General features: G+C 40.6%; 1 protein-coding gene across 3 annotated transcripts in view; it reads left to right on the forward strand.

The window, feature by feature from the left end:
* Window positions 1–18880, forward strand: part of LMBR1 (limb development membrane protein 1) — a 151833-nt gene that overhangs the window by 22111 nt on the left and 110842 nt on the right. For all 3 annotated transcript variants that reach the window (XR_012157623.1, XM_073334557.1, XM_073334558.1), the window contains exons 2-3: window positions 12919–12991; window positions 17196–17235. Coding sequence is in view for 2 of the 3 variants with exons in the window: in XM_073334557.1 (XP_073190658.1) it covers window positions 12919–12991; window positions 17196–17235 (113 nt within the window). In the remaining variant the exon portion in view is untranslated. The remainder of the gene's footprint in view (window positions 1–12918; window positions 12992–17195; window positions 17236–18880) is intronic.

The following is an 18880-nucleotide window of genomic DNA, read 5'->3' on the forward strand; positions in this document are numbered from 1 at the left end:
TTAAATCACTAGTCAGGAAGACTCGATTTAATCATGGGTTTCTACATAAAAGTGCATTCTTGTTGGTTGTTATAACCTTAATACATATTCTTCACAACTCAGAGATAGATGTAGGTTTCATTTTTAGAAGGTACACACTATACATTTTTAAAGCAATTTATTTTCAAAACTTTTCAGATTAGTTTTACAGCTATATCAGAAAATGAATGATTGTTTGGTTATTTCATTTACCAAAGGTAATTGAAGCAGATAGTTCACTTCCCAATGACTTCATAAATATCTCTAATTCAAGAGGTTAATCATTAATATTTGGAGGATTTTCTTGCCATGCTGTATTAGGAGGAGAACAGCAGACAGACACTTAAATTGTTTTATTTAACTAAAACAACAAGGTTATGTATTCTGGATATTTTTCTTCAACAGCAAACATAATATTTTAACAAAACAAGTATATGAATTTTTGAGTTTAGTTACATGTTCAAATTTTTTAAAATCAGGTTTGTTTTTGTTAAAATTGTTTTTAACTAAAATAGTTAAATGAAATATTAAAAAAAAACGCACCTAAAATTAAATTGACTGTGTCAGCCAGGTCAACATGAGAAACTTAAAATATTGGCTTCTGCAGCTAACTCAGTCGTCTTCACCTTCATTTTCCTGTTTGTTCATAATCTGGAAAAGAAAAACAAGCTTTCCTGCTTTCTTACAGAAATATAGACTATGCTGTATATGGGGATAAATAAAGTCTGAGAGTTCCTGGGCTTCACCTATTGTATTGTACCTTTAAAAAAAAAAAAAAAAAAAAAGACTGAGGCCTTGTCTACACTACCGGGGTAAGTCGACCTAAGTCACGCAATTCCAGCTACATGTTTACACTGCGCTGCGTTGGCTAGAGATGACTTATCTTACTCTTGTTCCGGTGGAGTGCTGGAGTCACTGGGAGAGCGATCTGCTGTCAATTTAGTGGGTCTTCACTAGACCTGCTAAATTACCCCTTGTGCATCGATTGCTGCATTATCAATCCCCAGTAAGTGTAGACATGCCCTGAGATTTTATGTTGACAATAGAAAATTTAATGCTGACACAGTTCCTGATGCCTATCCTATGCCCAGAATCAATGATATGTTAGATACTTCTGGCAAAAGAAAATATCTAAGTGATTGACTTAGTTAAAAGTTTTCAGAGTAACAGCCGTGTTAGGCTGTATTCGCAAAAAGAAAAGGAGTACTTGTGGCACCTTAGAGACTAACCAATTTATTTGAGCATGAACTTTCGTGAGCTACAGCTCACTTCATTGGATGCATACTGTGGAAAGTATAGAAGATCTTTTTATATACACAAAGCATGAAAAAATGGGTGTTTACCACTACAAAAGGTGCACGGGCTGAAATTGTAGAAAAGCAGCATCACTTGTCCCACAACCTCAGCCGTGCAGAACACAATGCCATCCACAGCCTCAGAAACAACTCTGACATCATAATCAAAAAAGCTGACAAAGGAGGTGCTGTTGTCATCATGAATAGGTCGGAATATGAACAAGAGGCTGCTTGGCAGCTCTCCAAAACCACTTTCTACAAGCCATTACCCTCTGAATGCACTGAGAGTTACCAAAAGAAACTACAGCATTTGCTCAAGAAACTCCCTGAAAAAGCAAAAGATCAAATCCGCACAGACACACCGCTGGAACCCCGACCTGGGATATTCTATCTACTACCCAAGATCCATAAACCTTGAAATCCTGGGCACCCCATCGTCTCAGGCATTGGCACCCTGACAGCAGGATTGTCTGGCTATGTAGACTCCCTCCTCAGGCCCTATCCTACCAGCACTCCCAGCTACCTTCGAGACACCACTGACTTCCTGAGGAAACTACAATCCATCGGTGATCTTCCTGATAACGCCGTCCTAGCCACTATGGATGTAGAAGCCCTCTACACCAACATTCCACACAAAGATGGACTACAAGCCGTCAAGAACACTATCCCCGATAATGTCACGGCTAACCTGATGGCTGAACTTTGTGACTTACCCATAACTATTTTACATTTGGGGCAATGTATACCTTCAGATCAGTGGCTCTGCTATGGGTACCCGCATGGCCCCACAGTATGCCAACATTTTTATGGCTGACTTAGAACAACGCTTCCTCAGCTCTTGTCCCGTAATGCCCTAATCTACTTGCGCTATATTGATGACATCTTCATTATCTGGACCCATGGAAAAGAAGCCCTTGAGGAATTCCACCATGATTTCAACAATTTCCATCCCACCATCAACCTCAGCCTGGTCCAGTCCACACAAGAGATCCACTTCCTGGATGCTACAGTGCTAATAAACGATGGTCACATAAACACCACCCTATACCGGAAACCTACTGACCGCTATTCCTACCTACATGCCTCCAGCTTTCACCCTGACCACACCACACAATCCATTGTCTACAGCCAAGCTCTGCGATACAACCACATTTGCTCCAACCCCTCAGACAGAGACAAACACCTACAAGATCTCTATCAAGCATTCTTACAACTACAATACCCACCTGCGGAAGTGAAGAAACAGATTGATAGAGCCAGAAGAGTTCCCAGAAGTCACCTACTACAGGACAGGCCTAACAAAGAAAATAACAGAACGCCACTAGCCGTCACCTTCAGCCCCCAACTAAAACCCCTCCAACACATTATTCAGGATCTACAACCTATCCTGAAGGATGACCCAACACTCTCACAAATCTTGGGAGACAGGTCAGTCCTTGCCTACAGACAGCCCCCCAACCTGAAGCAAATACTCACCAGCAACCACATACCACGCAACAGAACCACTAACCCAGGAACCTATCCTTGCAACAAAGCCCGTTGCCAACTGTGCCCACATACCTATTCAGGGGACACCATCACAGGGTCTAATAACATCAGCCACACTATCAGAGGCTCGTTCACCTGCACATCCACCAATGTGATGTATGCAATCATGTGCCAGCAATGCCCCTCTGCCATGTACATTGGTCAAACTGGACAGTCTCTACATAAAAGAATAAATGGACACAAATCAGATGTCAAGAACTATAACATTCATAAACCAGTCGGAGAACACTTCAATCTCTCTGCTCACGCGATTACAGACATGAAAGTTGCGATATTACAACAGAAAAACTTCAAAACCAGACTCCAGCGAGAGACTGTTGAATTGGAATTCATTTGCAAATTAGATACAATTAAGTTAGACTTGAATAGAGACTGGGAGTGGCCAAGTCATTATGCAAGGTAACTTATTTCCCCTTGTTTTCCCCCCAAGACGTCCTTCTTAAACCCTGGATTTGTGCTGGAAATCGCCCAACTTGATTATCATACACAGTGTAAGGAGAGTGATCACTTTAGATAAGCTGTTACCAGCAGGAGAGTGAGGTGGGGGGAGAGAAAACCTTTTGTAGTGGTAAACACCCATTTTTTCATGCTTTGTGTATATAATAAGAACTTCTATACTTTCCACAGTATGCATCCGATGAAGTGAGCTGTAGCTCATGAAAGCTTATGCTCAAATAAATTGGTTAGTCTATAAGGTGCCAAGTACTCCTTTTCTTTTGACTTAGTTAAAAGTTATTGGCAGATGCCTTTAAACAGTGATGCACAGAATAAATCCACTTTTAGTACTGATCTGAGCCTTTGAGTTTAAAATGTTACATTTTGGATTAATTGATGGAGAAGTTTTCATCATCGCCTTTTATGATGAGATTACTGGTTCTGTGGATGAAGGGAAAGCAGTGGATGTATTGTTTCTTGACTTTAGCAAAGCTTTTGACACGGTCTCCCATAGTATTCTTGTCAGCAAGTTAAGGAAGTATGGGCTGGATGAATGCACTATAAGGTGGGTAGAAAGCTGGCTAGATTGTCGGGCTCAACGGGTAGTGATCAATGGCTCCATGTCTAGTTGGCAGCCGGTATCAAGTGGAGTGCCCCAAGGGTCGGTCCTGGGGCCGGTTTTATTCAATACCTTCATAAATGATCTGGAGGATGGTGTGGATTGCACTCTCAGCAAATTTGCGGATGATACTAAACTGGGAGGAGTGGTAGATACGCTGGAGGGGAGGGATAGGATACAGAAGGACCTAGACCAATTGGAAGATTGGGCCAAAAGGAATCTGATGAGGTTCAATAAGGATAAGTGCAGGGTCCTGCACTTAGGACGGAAGAACCCAATGCACAGCTACAGACTAGGGACCGAATGGCTAGGCAGCAGTTCTGCGGAAAAGGACCTAGGGGTGACAGTGGACGAGAAGCTGGATATGAGTCAGCAGTGTGCCCTTGTTGCCAAGAAGGCCAAGGGCATTTTGGGATGTATAAGTAGGGGCATAGCGAGCAGATCGAGGGACGTGATCGTTCCCCTCTATTCGACATTGGTGAGGCCTCATCTGGAGTACTGTGTCCAGTTTTGGGCCCCACACTTCAAGAAGGATGTGGATAAATTGGAGAGAGTCCAGCGAAGGGCAACAAAAATGATTAGGGGACTGGAACACATGAGTTATGAGGAGAGGCTGAGGGAGCTGGGATTGTTTAGCCTGCAGAAGAGAAGAATGAGGGGGGATTTGATAGCTGCTTTCAACTACCTGAAAGGGGGTTCCAAAGAGGATGGCTCTAGACTGTTCTCAATGGTAGCGGATGACAGAACGAGGAGTAATGGTCTCAAGTTGCAGTGGGGGAGGTTTAGATTGGATATTAGGAAAAACTTTTTCACTAAGAGGGTGGTGAAACACTGGAATGCGTTACCTAGGGAGGTGGTAGAATCTCCTTCCTTAGAGGTTTTTAAGGTCAGGCTTGACAAAGCCCTGGCTGGGATGATTTAACTGGGAATTGGTCCTGCTTTGAGCAGGGGGTTGGACTAGATGACCTTCTGGGGTCCCTTCCAACCCTGATATTCTATGATTCTAAGTCACTTTTCAGAGGCTTGTCAACCACGTGTTAAGTAGATTACAAGGCTTTACATGAGTTTATATTGATGATATAGCAGTATTTAGTGACTCTTGGTCAGATTACAAGGAACACTTGGTTATTTATATTATCAAAACTCAAAGATGCAGGTCTTACTGTAAAGGCATCTGAACATAAAATAGGAGCAGCCAAAGTTCCTTATTTGGGACATTTAGTAGGGAGAGAGCATATCTTGCCCAATTCTGTAAAAGAGAAGTTATTATTAATTGGGCCACACCCCAGATGTAGAAGCAGGTGCAGTCTTTCATAGGTGGGGGTTAACTGTTACTGCCAATTTGTGCATGGGTTCAGGGACACTGTGTCTGCTGTCACAAACGTGTTCATAAAGAAACAGCCAAACAGAGTTGTGTGGAGAAAGGCTTGTCAAGAGGGTTTTGGTAAGGTAAAGAAAATCTTTTCAGAAAAGCCTGTTCTTGCCGGTCTAGATTTTGACAAAATGTTTGCACTATTTATTGATGCTTTAGACATTGATTTAAGTGTGGTATTAATGCAGTCATGGGAAAATAACAAAAAGCATCTCACTGCTTTCTTAAGTAAGAAACTTGACACCCACCAAACAGAATTACTGTGTCTCAGAAAATGTGTGTTATGCCATTGTATGGGCAATCAACCAGTTAAGACCCTGTCCCTTTACCAGAAAAAATCAGGGTTCTAATTGACCAGTCTCTATTAGTTTGATTACACAGAATCAGAGGCTCCACTTCCAAACTGCTGTGATGGAGCATGATGGTCCAAGACTATGACATGGAAATTGTGTATGTTGAGGGGAAGGAAAATATAGTAGCAGATGACCTGTGCAGAAAAGAGGGTTCTGATTCAGTGCCTATGGATCAGCCAGTGCCTGACCCTACTGCGTCATTGTAAGAGGTGAAGTATGACCCTAAGAGCCCCTCAGTGCCAACTGGAATTGAGGGACTCTTAGGGTCACAAAATCAGTTTTTATGGATCAGTGTTCTAACAGACAAATAACAAGATAGGGGTATTAGTTGGTGTCTGGTACAGACCATCAAATCACACGAGAACAGTATGACTGACTCCTTAAGAACCTGTCTGTAGTGTGTGTGCTCGCGTGCATATGTGCCTATAAGCTGCACAGAACTAAAAATTATTGGTTGTATAGGTGCTAGTGATCATGACTTGATTATTTTGTTTGCACATAATGTCCAACCCACATGTAAAGTCCAAATCAAATCTGATGCTTTAAAATGGCCAAATTTCATAAAGAAGAAAACAAATGATACAAATTAGCTTAGAGAGAACTTAAATAGAGAATGTGAATATAGTTGGGAACTGTTTAAGAACATTTTATGAGATTCTTGAAAAGCCACAATTGAGAGAGAAAACTACATTGATTAAAAAACAGGCCTATTTTAGAGGGCAAATGAAATCTGCCATTTAAAAAAAAAGGAAAAGGGGAAATAAATAGCAATGAATATAAATCAGGGCTAGGAATTGTAGAAAATTGATAATGGAAGCAAAAGGAAACACAAGAAATCTATGGTCAGCAGAGTTAAGGACAATGAGGAGGAGTTTTTAAGTGTACTAGAACCAAAAGAAATCCAAACTTCTGCTATTGGTCCATTACTAGATGGAAATGGTAGAACTATTAATAATAATGCAGAAAAGGCAGAAGGGTTTAAATATTTGTTTTATATTTGTGAAAACACCATATGTATCCATATCATATGATGATGACATAGTTTTATTCCAACAGTATCTGAGGAGGATGTTAAGCAGCATCTACTAAAGTTAGACTTTTTAATATCAGGAGGTCTGGATAACTTGCCTCCAAGAGTTTTAAAATCACTGGCCAAGGAGCTGTCTGGACTGTTAATGTTGATTTTTTTTTTATAAGTCTCTGGAGCACTGGGGAAGTTCCAGAGGACTGGAAGAAAGCTAATGTTGTACCTGTAGTCAAAAAGGGATAATTGGGTAATGACATACTCAACATTGTTCCAGGGCAAAATCTTCCCTTGGGGCCCCCCGTGGGAATAAAACAATTTAGATCCTTTTTGCAGGGCCTGATTCTCATGGTCACAGTTTCATGTCAGTTTTTGGATTGGGTATAAGTGACACTTCTCCCAGATTGGGGCTGTCTCTTTATACAGTTGGCAGTTGTTTGTTTGCCAGGCCTCTTGAATGAGGTCAGACCAGTATATGCTGTTTCCCTCAGGAGATGAAACTTCCTCAAACTTGATACCTGCATTAGGGGTTTGCATTAACTAGTCCCCTGTCTAGCAGACAGAGGTATAACAAGGTCCAGTGGCTGGAAGTTGAAGCTAGACAGATTCAGACTAGAAATAAGAAGTATATTAACAGTGAGGGTTAACCTTTTGAACAGCCTTCCAACGTTTGTAGTGGATTCTCTGTTTCTGGCAATATTGAAGTCAAGATTGGATGATTTTTCCCTAAAGAAGAAGGCCTAATTCAAATAGGAATTAATTCAGGGAAGTCGTATGGCCTGTGTTGGGCAGTAGGTCAGACTAGATGATCAGTGGTCCCTTCTGGCCTTAAAATCTATGAGTACATCCGAGGAACCTATTAGTCCCCTTTGTTACAGCATTGTACTGGGAGTATATGTTCAGTTGTTCGTCCACTATAACCCCTAAATTCATTTCATAGTCACTGCTTTCCAGAAAAATGCAACTTTAATGCTCTTTTAACATAGTTTTTTGGATGTAATAGAGATCTAAAATATCTGTTAAACTTGAGATAAAACAACTTGTGTAATGCATATAAATATATGAAAGTGGTGAACTTCAAATTTTAACTGAAATTCACATCCTGGACCAAAGTGTTTCTGATATTTAAAAAGTTAAGGTCTTAAGAGTTAGCAATAGCTATTGTACATGTGGAATAAAGTTCAGGTACTTACATCTGTGGACAGGGGTTAGGGGGCCGAGGCTGGGACTGCAGCTGGGGGTGGGTCTGGGGCCAGGAGTGGGGCTGTGGGCGGGGCAGAACCACAGCTGGGCCTGTGGACGGGTGCGGCTCCGCTTCCAGCCCCGTCCCTGAGGTTGGGGCTGGGGCTGGGGTCATAGCGGAGCTGGGGGTAGTGGGGGCTGGGAGGCATTCCCTTTCTGCCCCTCCATGTGGGCTGACCCAGGCTTGTTATCCTCCCCGCCCACTCCCCCCCCCCAGCATTCCTCCAGTTTGGGAACTTCTGATCTAGGCAAGTTCATTGATACTCTTTCTTGTTTTCTATCTGAAGTATGCAAAACAACATATGTGGACTAGCCTAAAGCAAGTCAGGGAAATATCATTAAAAAACTGTTCTCCAGAGTTATTAATATTAAGTTGGTTTACCTGATGCACTGTCATTAATTGCACAGTGCAAAATATTTCCAGTTATTGAACATGGAAAGATCACTGCTGAGGCTGACCCTAACGGGATAATTCTGAAAGTTATGAAATGCCCATCGTTCAGTGGGCCACTGAGAGAAGGGTTCTGAGCCATAGTCACTTATCTGTATGTTGCTTCTGATATCAGAACTGCAGCTGCTAGCCTTTGGATGCACAAAAAATTCTCTTGGAAATTGGTTGCAGGATGTCAGCTGCCCACAACCACATCCTTACAGGAAGGCCCACAGCTGTCTGGTATAGCTCCAAAGGTGGGTATGCCTGGCTCTGGAGGAAAGTTGGGGACAGGACATCTAGGAAATGTGCTAATTTAGTGTATCTCCAAATAGCCTAGGCAGGAGCATAAAAACACTTCCTGTTCCAGTCTCTAACTAGAAGCCTAGGGGAGGATGAGTGGGATCTCTGCCTGCCCTCCCTTTGTTGGTGAGTTTCCTCCACAGCTGCACCTGTGGGCGAATTGCCTGAAGGAGCAAGTCAAGTCCTCAGTCTCCATAGTATGCCACTTCTGTCAGGAAGTAGCCTCAAGAGCTTGCACAAAATTCAGCAGTCTGGCTTGCAGAAGTTCATGCAAACATTTTTCTTTGGTCTGTCTGTGAGTTTGCATCATTGCCTCCAAGTTTTTATTTGCATTTTTGCATTCAGAATTCCAACTGAAGCTTAGTTGTAATCTTTCACCTGATTTTGTGGTATAGCTGTGCAAAACCATGCACTCATTTCATAGCTTCAATACCACATTTAATTTTGAGTTTTCAGTTCTCTGGCCAAATGTAGTCTTAGTTTCACATCACTAGGCTTGGAAGGATTAGATTTTTCTTGGTAAATGTCAGTAAAAGTCAGTTTCACCACACATACACAAACCAATGATAAAATATTTCCATTGATGATGATTGAGATTTACAAATAGGCAAATATTAAGAGAAATGCTGCTTGAGAAGTTTAGTTTCATTTAGTGATTTTTTTTCTTTGTATATCTTGATATGAATTGGTGTTGACAATTTGTGTTTTAAAGGTTATAAAGCTTTACATTTTTGAATCTCAACATTTGCTGTAATTAAATAATTGTCTGACACCCCATAATTTCCTGCAACTAAAAACTGAAAAAAAGCTAAAAAAATCATTATTATCCATAGAAATTATAAAAACTCCAAATTTTGCTAAGCCTACACATAACAAATCCCAGAACAGTTCTATTAGTTAGAAACACTTTGCACAGGATAAGAGGAGCTAAACCACTTGCAGTATGCCGAAAATCCAGTTTGCAGGGTGCTGATTTGGTCATTGATCTGACTGGTCATCAGAGTTCAGACATAGTCAGAATAATCCACCAGGTGACAGCATAGCTAACTGGAACCAATCTTAAAGCAGAAGTCATAACTTAACCTTCTTATTAACCAGATAAACTACACTTCAGTTGCCAGTAGCCCTAAACAATCACAATTTAGTGTTTTGCTTATGGAGAGAGGGAAAAGACCAAAAGAGCTGAATCTGCACCGCATAAAGTACCTGCTGTTGTATCTTCGAGAGAGAACTCAGGTGTATCAGAAGTGTAACATGAATCAGATTTACTTCTGTTGCTGTGTTCTTGCTGCACCACTTTTCAAACGTGTCAACTTTTTATTTTGGAAACTAGTGAAGTTATGAACTTCTGGCTTTTTGGTCAGAAACGTGACTTAGGGCAAGCATTATGAATTGTTTTGTTAACTGATGCAGATTGATTAATGGTTAACTGGTGAATATAGGATAGTTCCTGGAGCAAGAGATGGATCACAAAGGGGTATTATCAAACAATTACAATCCATACTCGATGGGGACCCAATCCGGAAAGAAATCTTTCCTGAACCTCCTCTCCTGACCTTGAAACAATCCCCCAACCTCGCCAAATTTATCAGAAGCAAGCTCCCCACAGATTAGGACACACCAACTCAAAGCAGCACTAAACCCTGCAAGAACAACAGGTGCAAAACCTGAAGACATATGTCTACTACCACAATGATCAACACCCTCCACAATACACCTTTCAAGATCCGTGGGTCCTACACGTGCCTATCACCACATGTGTACCTAATCCAGTGCACTAAATGTTTAAATAGCAACTATGTGGGTGAAACCAGACAATCAATATGCTCTCAAATGAACTCACAGAAAAATGATAAACGACAAAACCACCACATCACCATGGTGAACACTTTTCACAAAGTGATTGCTCTATATCAGTCCTCATCCTTAAAGGAAACCTGCTCAACACTTTCAAAAGATGAGTCTGGGAATTTAAATTCATAACTTGACTAGACCCTAAAAATAATGGACTGAATAGTCTCACAGGACTTATGACTTATTACAACAATCTTTAACTCACTAATAATGCCCTCACAGTTGCTTCCTCCCCTCTCCTTCCTTTTCTCCATGTGACTGGAGGAGTGTTAATGGGCCACTTCACCTTGAATGGTCCCTTGAAATATATGGCAGCTACTTATGCTAAACAATCTGTTCCACCTTGTATTCAGCTGTGACACTCCTGGTACATCTATACTTCAATTAGACATCTGCAACTGGCCCATGCCAGCTGACTTGGGCTCACCGGGCTCTGGCTAAGGAGCTGTTTAATTGTGGTGTAGACACTTGAGCTGTAATGTGGGCTATAAGACCTCCTACTTTTCAGGGTCCTAGAGCCTGGGCTCCAGCCCAAGCCAGAATGTCTACATGGCAGTTAAACACCCCCTTAGCCCAAGCACCAAGAGCCAAAGTCAGCTGGCATGTGTTAGCTGTAGGTTTCTATTTGCAGTGGAGACATACCGTACGCTCTGAGTAAATTTCCCATACCTGAGAAGAGCTCTGTGTAAGCTTGAAAGTTTCTCTCTCATTCTCTCTCTGACAGAAGTTGGGCCAATAAAAGGTATTACCTCACCCACCTTATCTCTTGAATATCCTAGGACCGACACAGCTACTACATCACTGAATACAATGAGAGGTCTACAGTTACAGACACCTAGATCCCACAGTGGTGAACCTGGTATAAATTCCTAGTAACCCATTTCTCCTATGAAGGGTCTGTAACTACTCATAGGATGAGTTTCTCTGTCTGTTACGTTTTTATTAATATTTCCTGTCATGATTTTACTATTTCTTTGTGCATCCTTTCTGATAAAGCAGTATCCACCTTTCCCTTCTGAACTGGATTAGGTCAGATATTTTAAATTTCGTCCCAACATGATTTCTGTGCCCTTTTTTGTTCTCCCATCTCTAATAGCTTTTTTCATTCTAGATTTAAGCTGATAGTCAGTTTAACACTTGCTGCCTTTAAGAGTACTATCTGGAGAAGCAGTTTAGCATTTGTCTGTCTTTGTAGGACAGACTTGTTTCACAAACCTCAGTTGGTGACTAATGCAGGTTAAAGCTCAGCTCTAAGCAAGACAGATTTCTTGTGCTAATATTACATTTCATAGACACAAGTAGATCAATTTCAAAAACTATTTTATGGGTTAAGGAGCAAAGTGGGCTTTATATGAGTCAATTTACACTTAATAGCATATTTCTTTCAATATTCATTTGGATAACTGTACTGTGTCTGCTATGATTTAGCTAGGTGTTTGTTTAATACATATTCACAAAAATAAATAGTAACAACCCCGGAATGTCTGAAGGGATAGTGTGCCTTGAAGTTTATGGATCTTCAAACTCACTTTCATGTTTTTAATACACATTGCCAGTTGATTTAAGGGGCTATTATAATATGTAGGTACATACGAAGAACAGTATTGCACTAACTGACAAAGTACATTAATCAGTTAAGTTTAAATATCACTTTACATTTTTATTTTCACAGGCAAACAGATACAAAACACAATAAGTAACATTTATAGAATGTTGGAGTAATACATTTTATAAGCAAAAGTGTTTTTTAACATTTATGCTCTACAAATAATGCTTGACTTTCAAAATTGACTTCCATTTTTGGAAGAGCAGCAGGAACTCAGATTTTGTTTCTCCAATTCTGGGTTAATTTGGTTGCTCATGAAGATGATGAGGATAACCAACGAGCAGGATCAAGCTTTGTGTGCAGAGATCTCATATAAGCTCTGCCAGTGAAATTTAATCCGGATTTACAGCATTCTGCTAAATTGATCATGGGCCTTTCTGGTGCATGGGACCAGTGATCCTGATTAACTTTTTCAAATTAGCTGGAGGCTTTATGATGCTGACTGGTACCTGCTGAGGAGTAGAAAGACATCAGACTTCTTCACCCGCAACAGTTTCATGCATTAAAGTTGGATTTTTGGAAATGAGTTGATGCACTAACCCTTTAAACATTTGGCTCTAGCATTTGAATTTATTTGGAGTTTAATCGTCATTTATTGAAAAATGTAGCAAATTGATATAGTCGACAAAGTAAACTGAGTTGCATTTATTAATTGAGCTCTAAAGCACATGGAGAAATCTCAAGAGTAAAACACAATTTTAAGTATAGCACTTATTTGCTGTTTGATTAGAATTTAGTTTCAGTTTTGGGTAGCTGATAAATGCACAATATAATCCAGACTTTTCATTAACCTAATTAAATGAAACTTCTTTTTTTCAGATTTGTTTTCTCCTATTTGCTGTTCTCTATATAGTTTCCTATTTCGTAATCACAAGATACAAAAGGAAAACAGGTAAGTAGTTTTTAAATTTTGATTTTGATTTAAAAAATGAGTAGGGTATAACTTTTTTCCCCAAAGAGAATTGCTGTAGAATAGTGGTGCCCGTTCTTGTCACCTCACTGACTAACTATATTATTTTTAAATGTCACTTGACCAAATTTGGGAGGGGAGAGAAGGGACATTTCAAAGCTGCCACCTACTCCCTTCTCCTCCTGCCTTCAGCTCCCTTATTCTTTCTTCTCACCTGAGTTCTTATGATTCTGAATTGGAAACCTATAGGCAGCCTCCAGCTTGGGTCCCTAATACCAAACTTTGAACTTTAAGATGCTTAGATTGATCTACAGATTATGAATAAAAATCCCCAGTTATCACTTTAAGGCTAGATAGGTTCTTTTCCCAAGATCAGGCCCCATATTATTACAGTTATTATATAGTTGGGAACCCTGATATGCACAGGTGCAACAGCCAAACTATAGGAACTCTTCTATATTTGCAAATAAAAAATGTATTAATACATTTAGCAAAGTCACACACATTCTAACTCCGTAAAGTAGATAGAGATAATACAAAAGTACATCTGAACATCCATACTCACACCATCCCTTGCAGAACAATCTGAAATGTTAGCCATTATCTTCCTCAGCACTGTCGCCTTCCTCATCTTCACCAGTTGCCATCGTTCTGGCCCCTTCCAGGGCTACATCTCTCCCTCTCCTACGCTCACGTTACCATGTCTAATGCATATTCAGTAGAGCTTTCTCCCCTCTTCGTTATTTGTATTTCCTCCCCTTACCAATGTTAAGGTGTCCTCCTTCTATAGATTAGTATATTTATGATTTCACCCCATTATCATATACGTCAGTTCATTGCCATGGCACTCTTGCGGTCAGATGTTCTGTCCAAAACCTTCCAGAAGCTGGTGTTAGTTCATGTTTCTATGGTTGGCTGATGTCATTATGGACAGAATTCCCCCTTACATTCTACTTCCAGTTCCCCAAAACTTGTGGCTTACCTAAGTTTATGTATGCCAAAGTTTGTAGGCCTCATGCTAACTGCTGAGGCCAGTGTCTTACAGGATACAAGTCTGTAGGTTCCGTGCATTACTGCTAAATATAATAAAGCAGAATTTAATGCAAAGCAGTGAATATAATAGAAGTAAGCTGGCCCACTGGGCTACACACCTTACCTGCTGGGTTTGTAGAGGGAAGTAGTGGCTTTCTTTTAAAAGAAGTCTTGATTTTAGTGGCCCCAGTGCTCAGAAGCAGATCTATTTCAGCATTCTTCCTAAACCTGTTTCCTACAAAACCACCCTCCTTGTCCCCAGTCCTTGAAGGAAATAATAGATCATAGATTCTAAGGTGAAAAGGGACCTTTGTGATCATCTAGTCTAATGTCCTGTATAGCACAGGCATAGAACTTTCTCAAATTAATTTCTAGAGCAGTGGTTCTCAACCTTTACAGATTACTGTACCCCTTTCAGAAGTCTGATTCATCTTGCATACCCCCAAGTTTCACCTCACTTAAAAACTACTTCCTTACAAAATCACACCTATAACTACAAATGTGTCACAGCACACTATTACTGAAAAATTGCTTACTTTCTCATTTTGTCTGTATGAAATTATAGTTTGTACTGATTTTGTTAGTGCTTTTTATGTAGACTGTTGTAAAACTAGACAAAGATCTGGAGAAGTTGATTTATCCCCTGGAAGATCTCTGCTTACCGACAGGGGTTATGTTTATCCCTGGTTGAGAACCACTGTCCTAGAGCATATCCTTTAGAAAAACATCCAATCTTGATTTAAAAATCATCGGTGAGAAAACTGTATTCCTCAGGATGATGCCAGCTACATGCACGCTTCTCTTAACAGTTCAGGTAGCCAGTGCGAAAGGGCAAACATAGCCAATTGCTTAACGCTGCTCCACAGCCCTGAATTTTCTTGTTAGGTTTCATTCAGAAGAAGGGTTTACTAGTCTGTGACTGCAACACTTTGCATCATGGATACTAAGCCTAGCCAAAGGGCAGCTTGAGTATTGGAAGACGGCTTCCACTCTGGCTGAATGTCTTCACTAGGATTCCTGTAGATCTTTCATTTTCAAGTCTTTCCAGTGTAGTAATTTCTTTCCTTTACTGTTTTTACAAGCTACTGTATATCTCTCAAAATGGGTGTTGTGAAAGCACAAAAAGGCTTACAGATGGGCTTGCCCTCCTTTTCTGCCTAATTTAATCAGCCAGAGACCACTATCTAGTGCTCCTCTGAGTTGATTGTGTTTGCGTACTTCTTATACCAGCTTTAAGGACAGTAACAACATACTGACTGGATGACTATTCCATGTGCTGCAAAAACATAAAATAGATCCTTACAACTTCCAGCAAATTTTTCCTTCCTGTGCCCTTTACAAAAATCCTTTCATTTAAGAGATGCCCCATAGGAAACAGTTTGCAGACAGTTGTTTTATGTCAGAGTTTTGGTTGCAATTGAAGAATATGCTATGTAGTTCTAAATATGTAATTGTTAATTTACATGCAGGTAGAAGTCAACTTTAGCATCTTTGTCATTACACAAAGGACTCTTTAACTCAAAACACTTTCCTGCAACAATCAAAAGAACCTACCAAATGTCCGCAAGCTGAATTATTTTTATATTAATTCCATAGGAAGATATACATTTATAGAAAATTAAAGTTGCCTGGATAAGCAATCAAAATTGGAAACTCCAAAGTCATGATTGTACAGTTGTACCAATGAGCAGTTTGATAGTTGTAATAGTTTCATCTCAGACAAAAGAACTCAAATTTTTTTCCTTTATTAACTTGCTTGCCACTTCTACCACAAGCTGTTGAGGATTGGGCCATGGCTTTCTTTTAAGCATAAATAACTGTCTGTATTTAATTTTGGGAGACCAGGTCCTAATGTAATGATTGCCCTGTCAAGAGCACAGAGGCTATACACGCTACTTGCATGGAATTCTTTTGTCGGAGTGTGAAGCAAGCCTGTTACTGGACACATCCAAATTTGGAAATGTATTCAGGTCTGCTGTGGACAGGTTTTGTGCATTCTTTTGCCTGGAAAATAATTCACAATGCAGGATGGGCAACATGGAAAACTTGAAGGGGATAGAAAAAAAAACTGACTTGAAAGTGGAATTTCATTTCTGGAGGCCACATCATAAAAAGGGGGCTGTGGCTGTTCATAAGGTTATGAAGGAGAACAAGAAAGAAGTAAAGATTCCAAGCTGAGTGGCAGCCCATCATAAATAGGAGGAATACCTAAGGGATAAGAGAAGGAAAATTCTCTAAAATGCCAGAAGAGAAACCCAGAGACTCATGGAGGAATTAAGACTAGGTGAGAGGTGCTGGTATCACCTCTGGTAGTCAAAGACAGGTTATTACTGTTGTACATGTGTGTGCTGTTTTTCACTGTATATAAAATTCACAACTGTTTTTCCAAGACTGGGTGTTTCTTGTGTATTTTTAGCCTGTATTCTTACGATGTATTCAAACCCATTTTCCCCTCAACTTGTTTGAAGGCTGTTCGTAATTTTAAGGAAGAGTAGTGATGTAGAAAGGAATTTCCTGTCATGACTATCCTCCAAACACACTAATTTAATCTTACAAGCCATCAAAGAGGTAACCCTTAGGTCTTGTCTACACCATGCAACTTTTAGCGACAAGTCAGCATGTGTAAACCCTATTTGTTGGTACTTTGTTGGCACTTTTGCTGACAAAATACTTCCAGACACGCGAGCGGCGTTGGCTTTGTCGGCAGGAGAGTGCTCCTGCCGACAAAGCCGCATTGACACTGCCACTTGCATCGGCAAAACTTTTGTCTTTCGTGGGGGGGCTTTACGTACCTATGAAAGACAAAAGTTTTGTCGACAACTTTGCAGTGTAGACATACCTTTAGTCCTGAGCAATGCTCTTTAATTGTCTTGATTGAAGAGATTAAGAAACCAGTGAAGGGAGTGTAAAGGTGGAGGGAAAGCAGCACTAATTTTTATTAAGAAAAATATTCTTTCAGGAAAACTAATGGAAATGGGTAACGTTAATTTACAAAATGTATGTCTACTACAGAATACAAAAATCATGGATTTGGATTCAGTAATGCAAAATTTTTGATCTGACCTATAGTTTTTCTGTTTTAGTAACTTGTTTTCATCTTTCTTTTAGTTTCTACAGCTACCTATATATAAATCTGCTATAAATTATTTTTCAGATGAGCAGGAGGATGAAGATGCCATTGTCAACAGAATTTCGTATGTACATTTCTTAGTTCCTTGATATAATTAAATTTGCAATAATGTAAAATGTAAACAGGCAAAATTGTCTGCATAGTGTTTACTGCACATGGGCAGAAAAACATTACAGCTTTTCTTTAAGCAGTTATTTTAGAGCATTGCCTTATGGGTGGGGGGAACCCTGCCTCTGGGAGCACCCATTTAGTTATTCACCTGTAGTTTAGAACATAGGTTGTAATGGATGCATGCAGAATGGCAGACTGAGGCAGGTTATGAACACAACTCTTTTATTCCCCATTCGCATAAACTCTTTATTCACTTTCCTTATTAGTTTTAGGTCATGTCTACACTACAGAGTTAAGTCAACGTAAGTTATGTTGACTTTCATAAGTCACTAATAAGATTGGTTGCGCACGTCCACACAATGCTCCGTGTGTTGGCTGAGCACATCCACAGTCATTGCTCTTGCATTGTGGGTAGCTATCCCACTGTGCAACTCGCCAACCTCTGTACCCTTCTGCTGCTGGGAGTTCTGGAAACAGGTTGCAGTGCATCATTGGGACATGATGTAGTTCTTTCCGTCCCATCATTCCATGGGCTTATTACTTCCTACTTTCAACAGCCCTTGTAAACTCTGCACCCGCCATCTCTGCCGGACAGCATGGATCCTGAGCTGCTGACCATTCTGGTGATGAGCATTATGAACACTACATGGCTGGACCTGCAGTATTTCATGAGCTGTGAAACAGAATGAATCGGGACATGCCTGCCTTGCTTTCTGCCAGGGAACAATAATTGAAGATTGCTGCTGGCATTCACTGAACAGCTTGCCACGGTGGTACTGGGCTTGGGAAACAAGCACTGTGTGCTGGGATTGCATAGTGATGTACGTATGGGATGATGAGCAGTGGCTGCAGAACTTTTGGATGTGCAGAGTCACCTTTCTGGAACAATATGCAGAGCTTGCTCCAGCTCTCTGGCACAAGAACACCAAAATGAAAGCTGCCCCCATCATGGAAAAGTGAGTGGCAATCACTATGTGGAAGCTGGCAACTCCAGACTGCTATTGGTCAGTCATGAATCAGTTTGGAGTTCGAAAGTCCACCGTGGGGGTGTGTGGTGATGCAAGTGTGCAGGGCCAATAATCACCTCCTGCTACAAAGGACTGTGACTCTTGATAATGTACAGGAAATAACTGATGGCTTTGAGACAATGGGATTCCCTAACTGTGGTAAGGTGATAAATAGAACACATCTCAATTTTGGTCCCCGACCATCTTGTGACGGTGTACATCAACCGAAAGGGCTACTTCTCCATGGTCTTACATGCGATGGTGGAGCACTGGAGATGTTTTACTGACATAAATGTGGGGTGGGTTGGGGAAGGTGCAAGATCTTTTGGAACACTGGACTATATAGAAAGCTGAATGCTGGGACTTTCTTTCCAGAACAGAAGATTCCAATGGGGGAAGTGAAAATATGCCCATAGTGATCCTGGGAGATCCCGCCAATCCCTTGCTCCCATGACTCAAGGAGGCTTACACCAGGAAGCTAGACAGCAGCAAGGAGAGCTTCAACAACAGGCTCAGCAGGTGCCAAATGACCTTTGAATGTGCCTGTGGCTGATTAAATGGTCGCTAGAGATGTCTTTTTGGCTGGATAGA

The sequence above is a fragment of the Lepidochelys kempii genome, chromosome 2 (genome assembly GCF_965140265.1).
Source record: "Lepidochelys kempii isolate rLepKem1 chromosome 2, rLepKem1.hap2, whole genome shotgun sequence".
In the NCBI taxonomy this organism is placed as follows: domain Eukaryota; kingdom Metazoa; phylum Chordata; order Testudines; family Cheloniidae; genus Lepidochelys; species Lepidochelys kempii.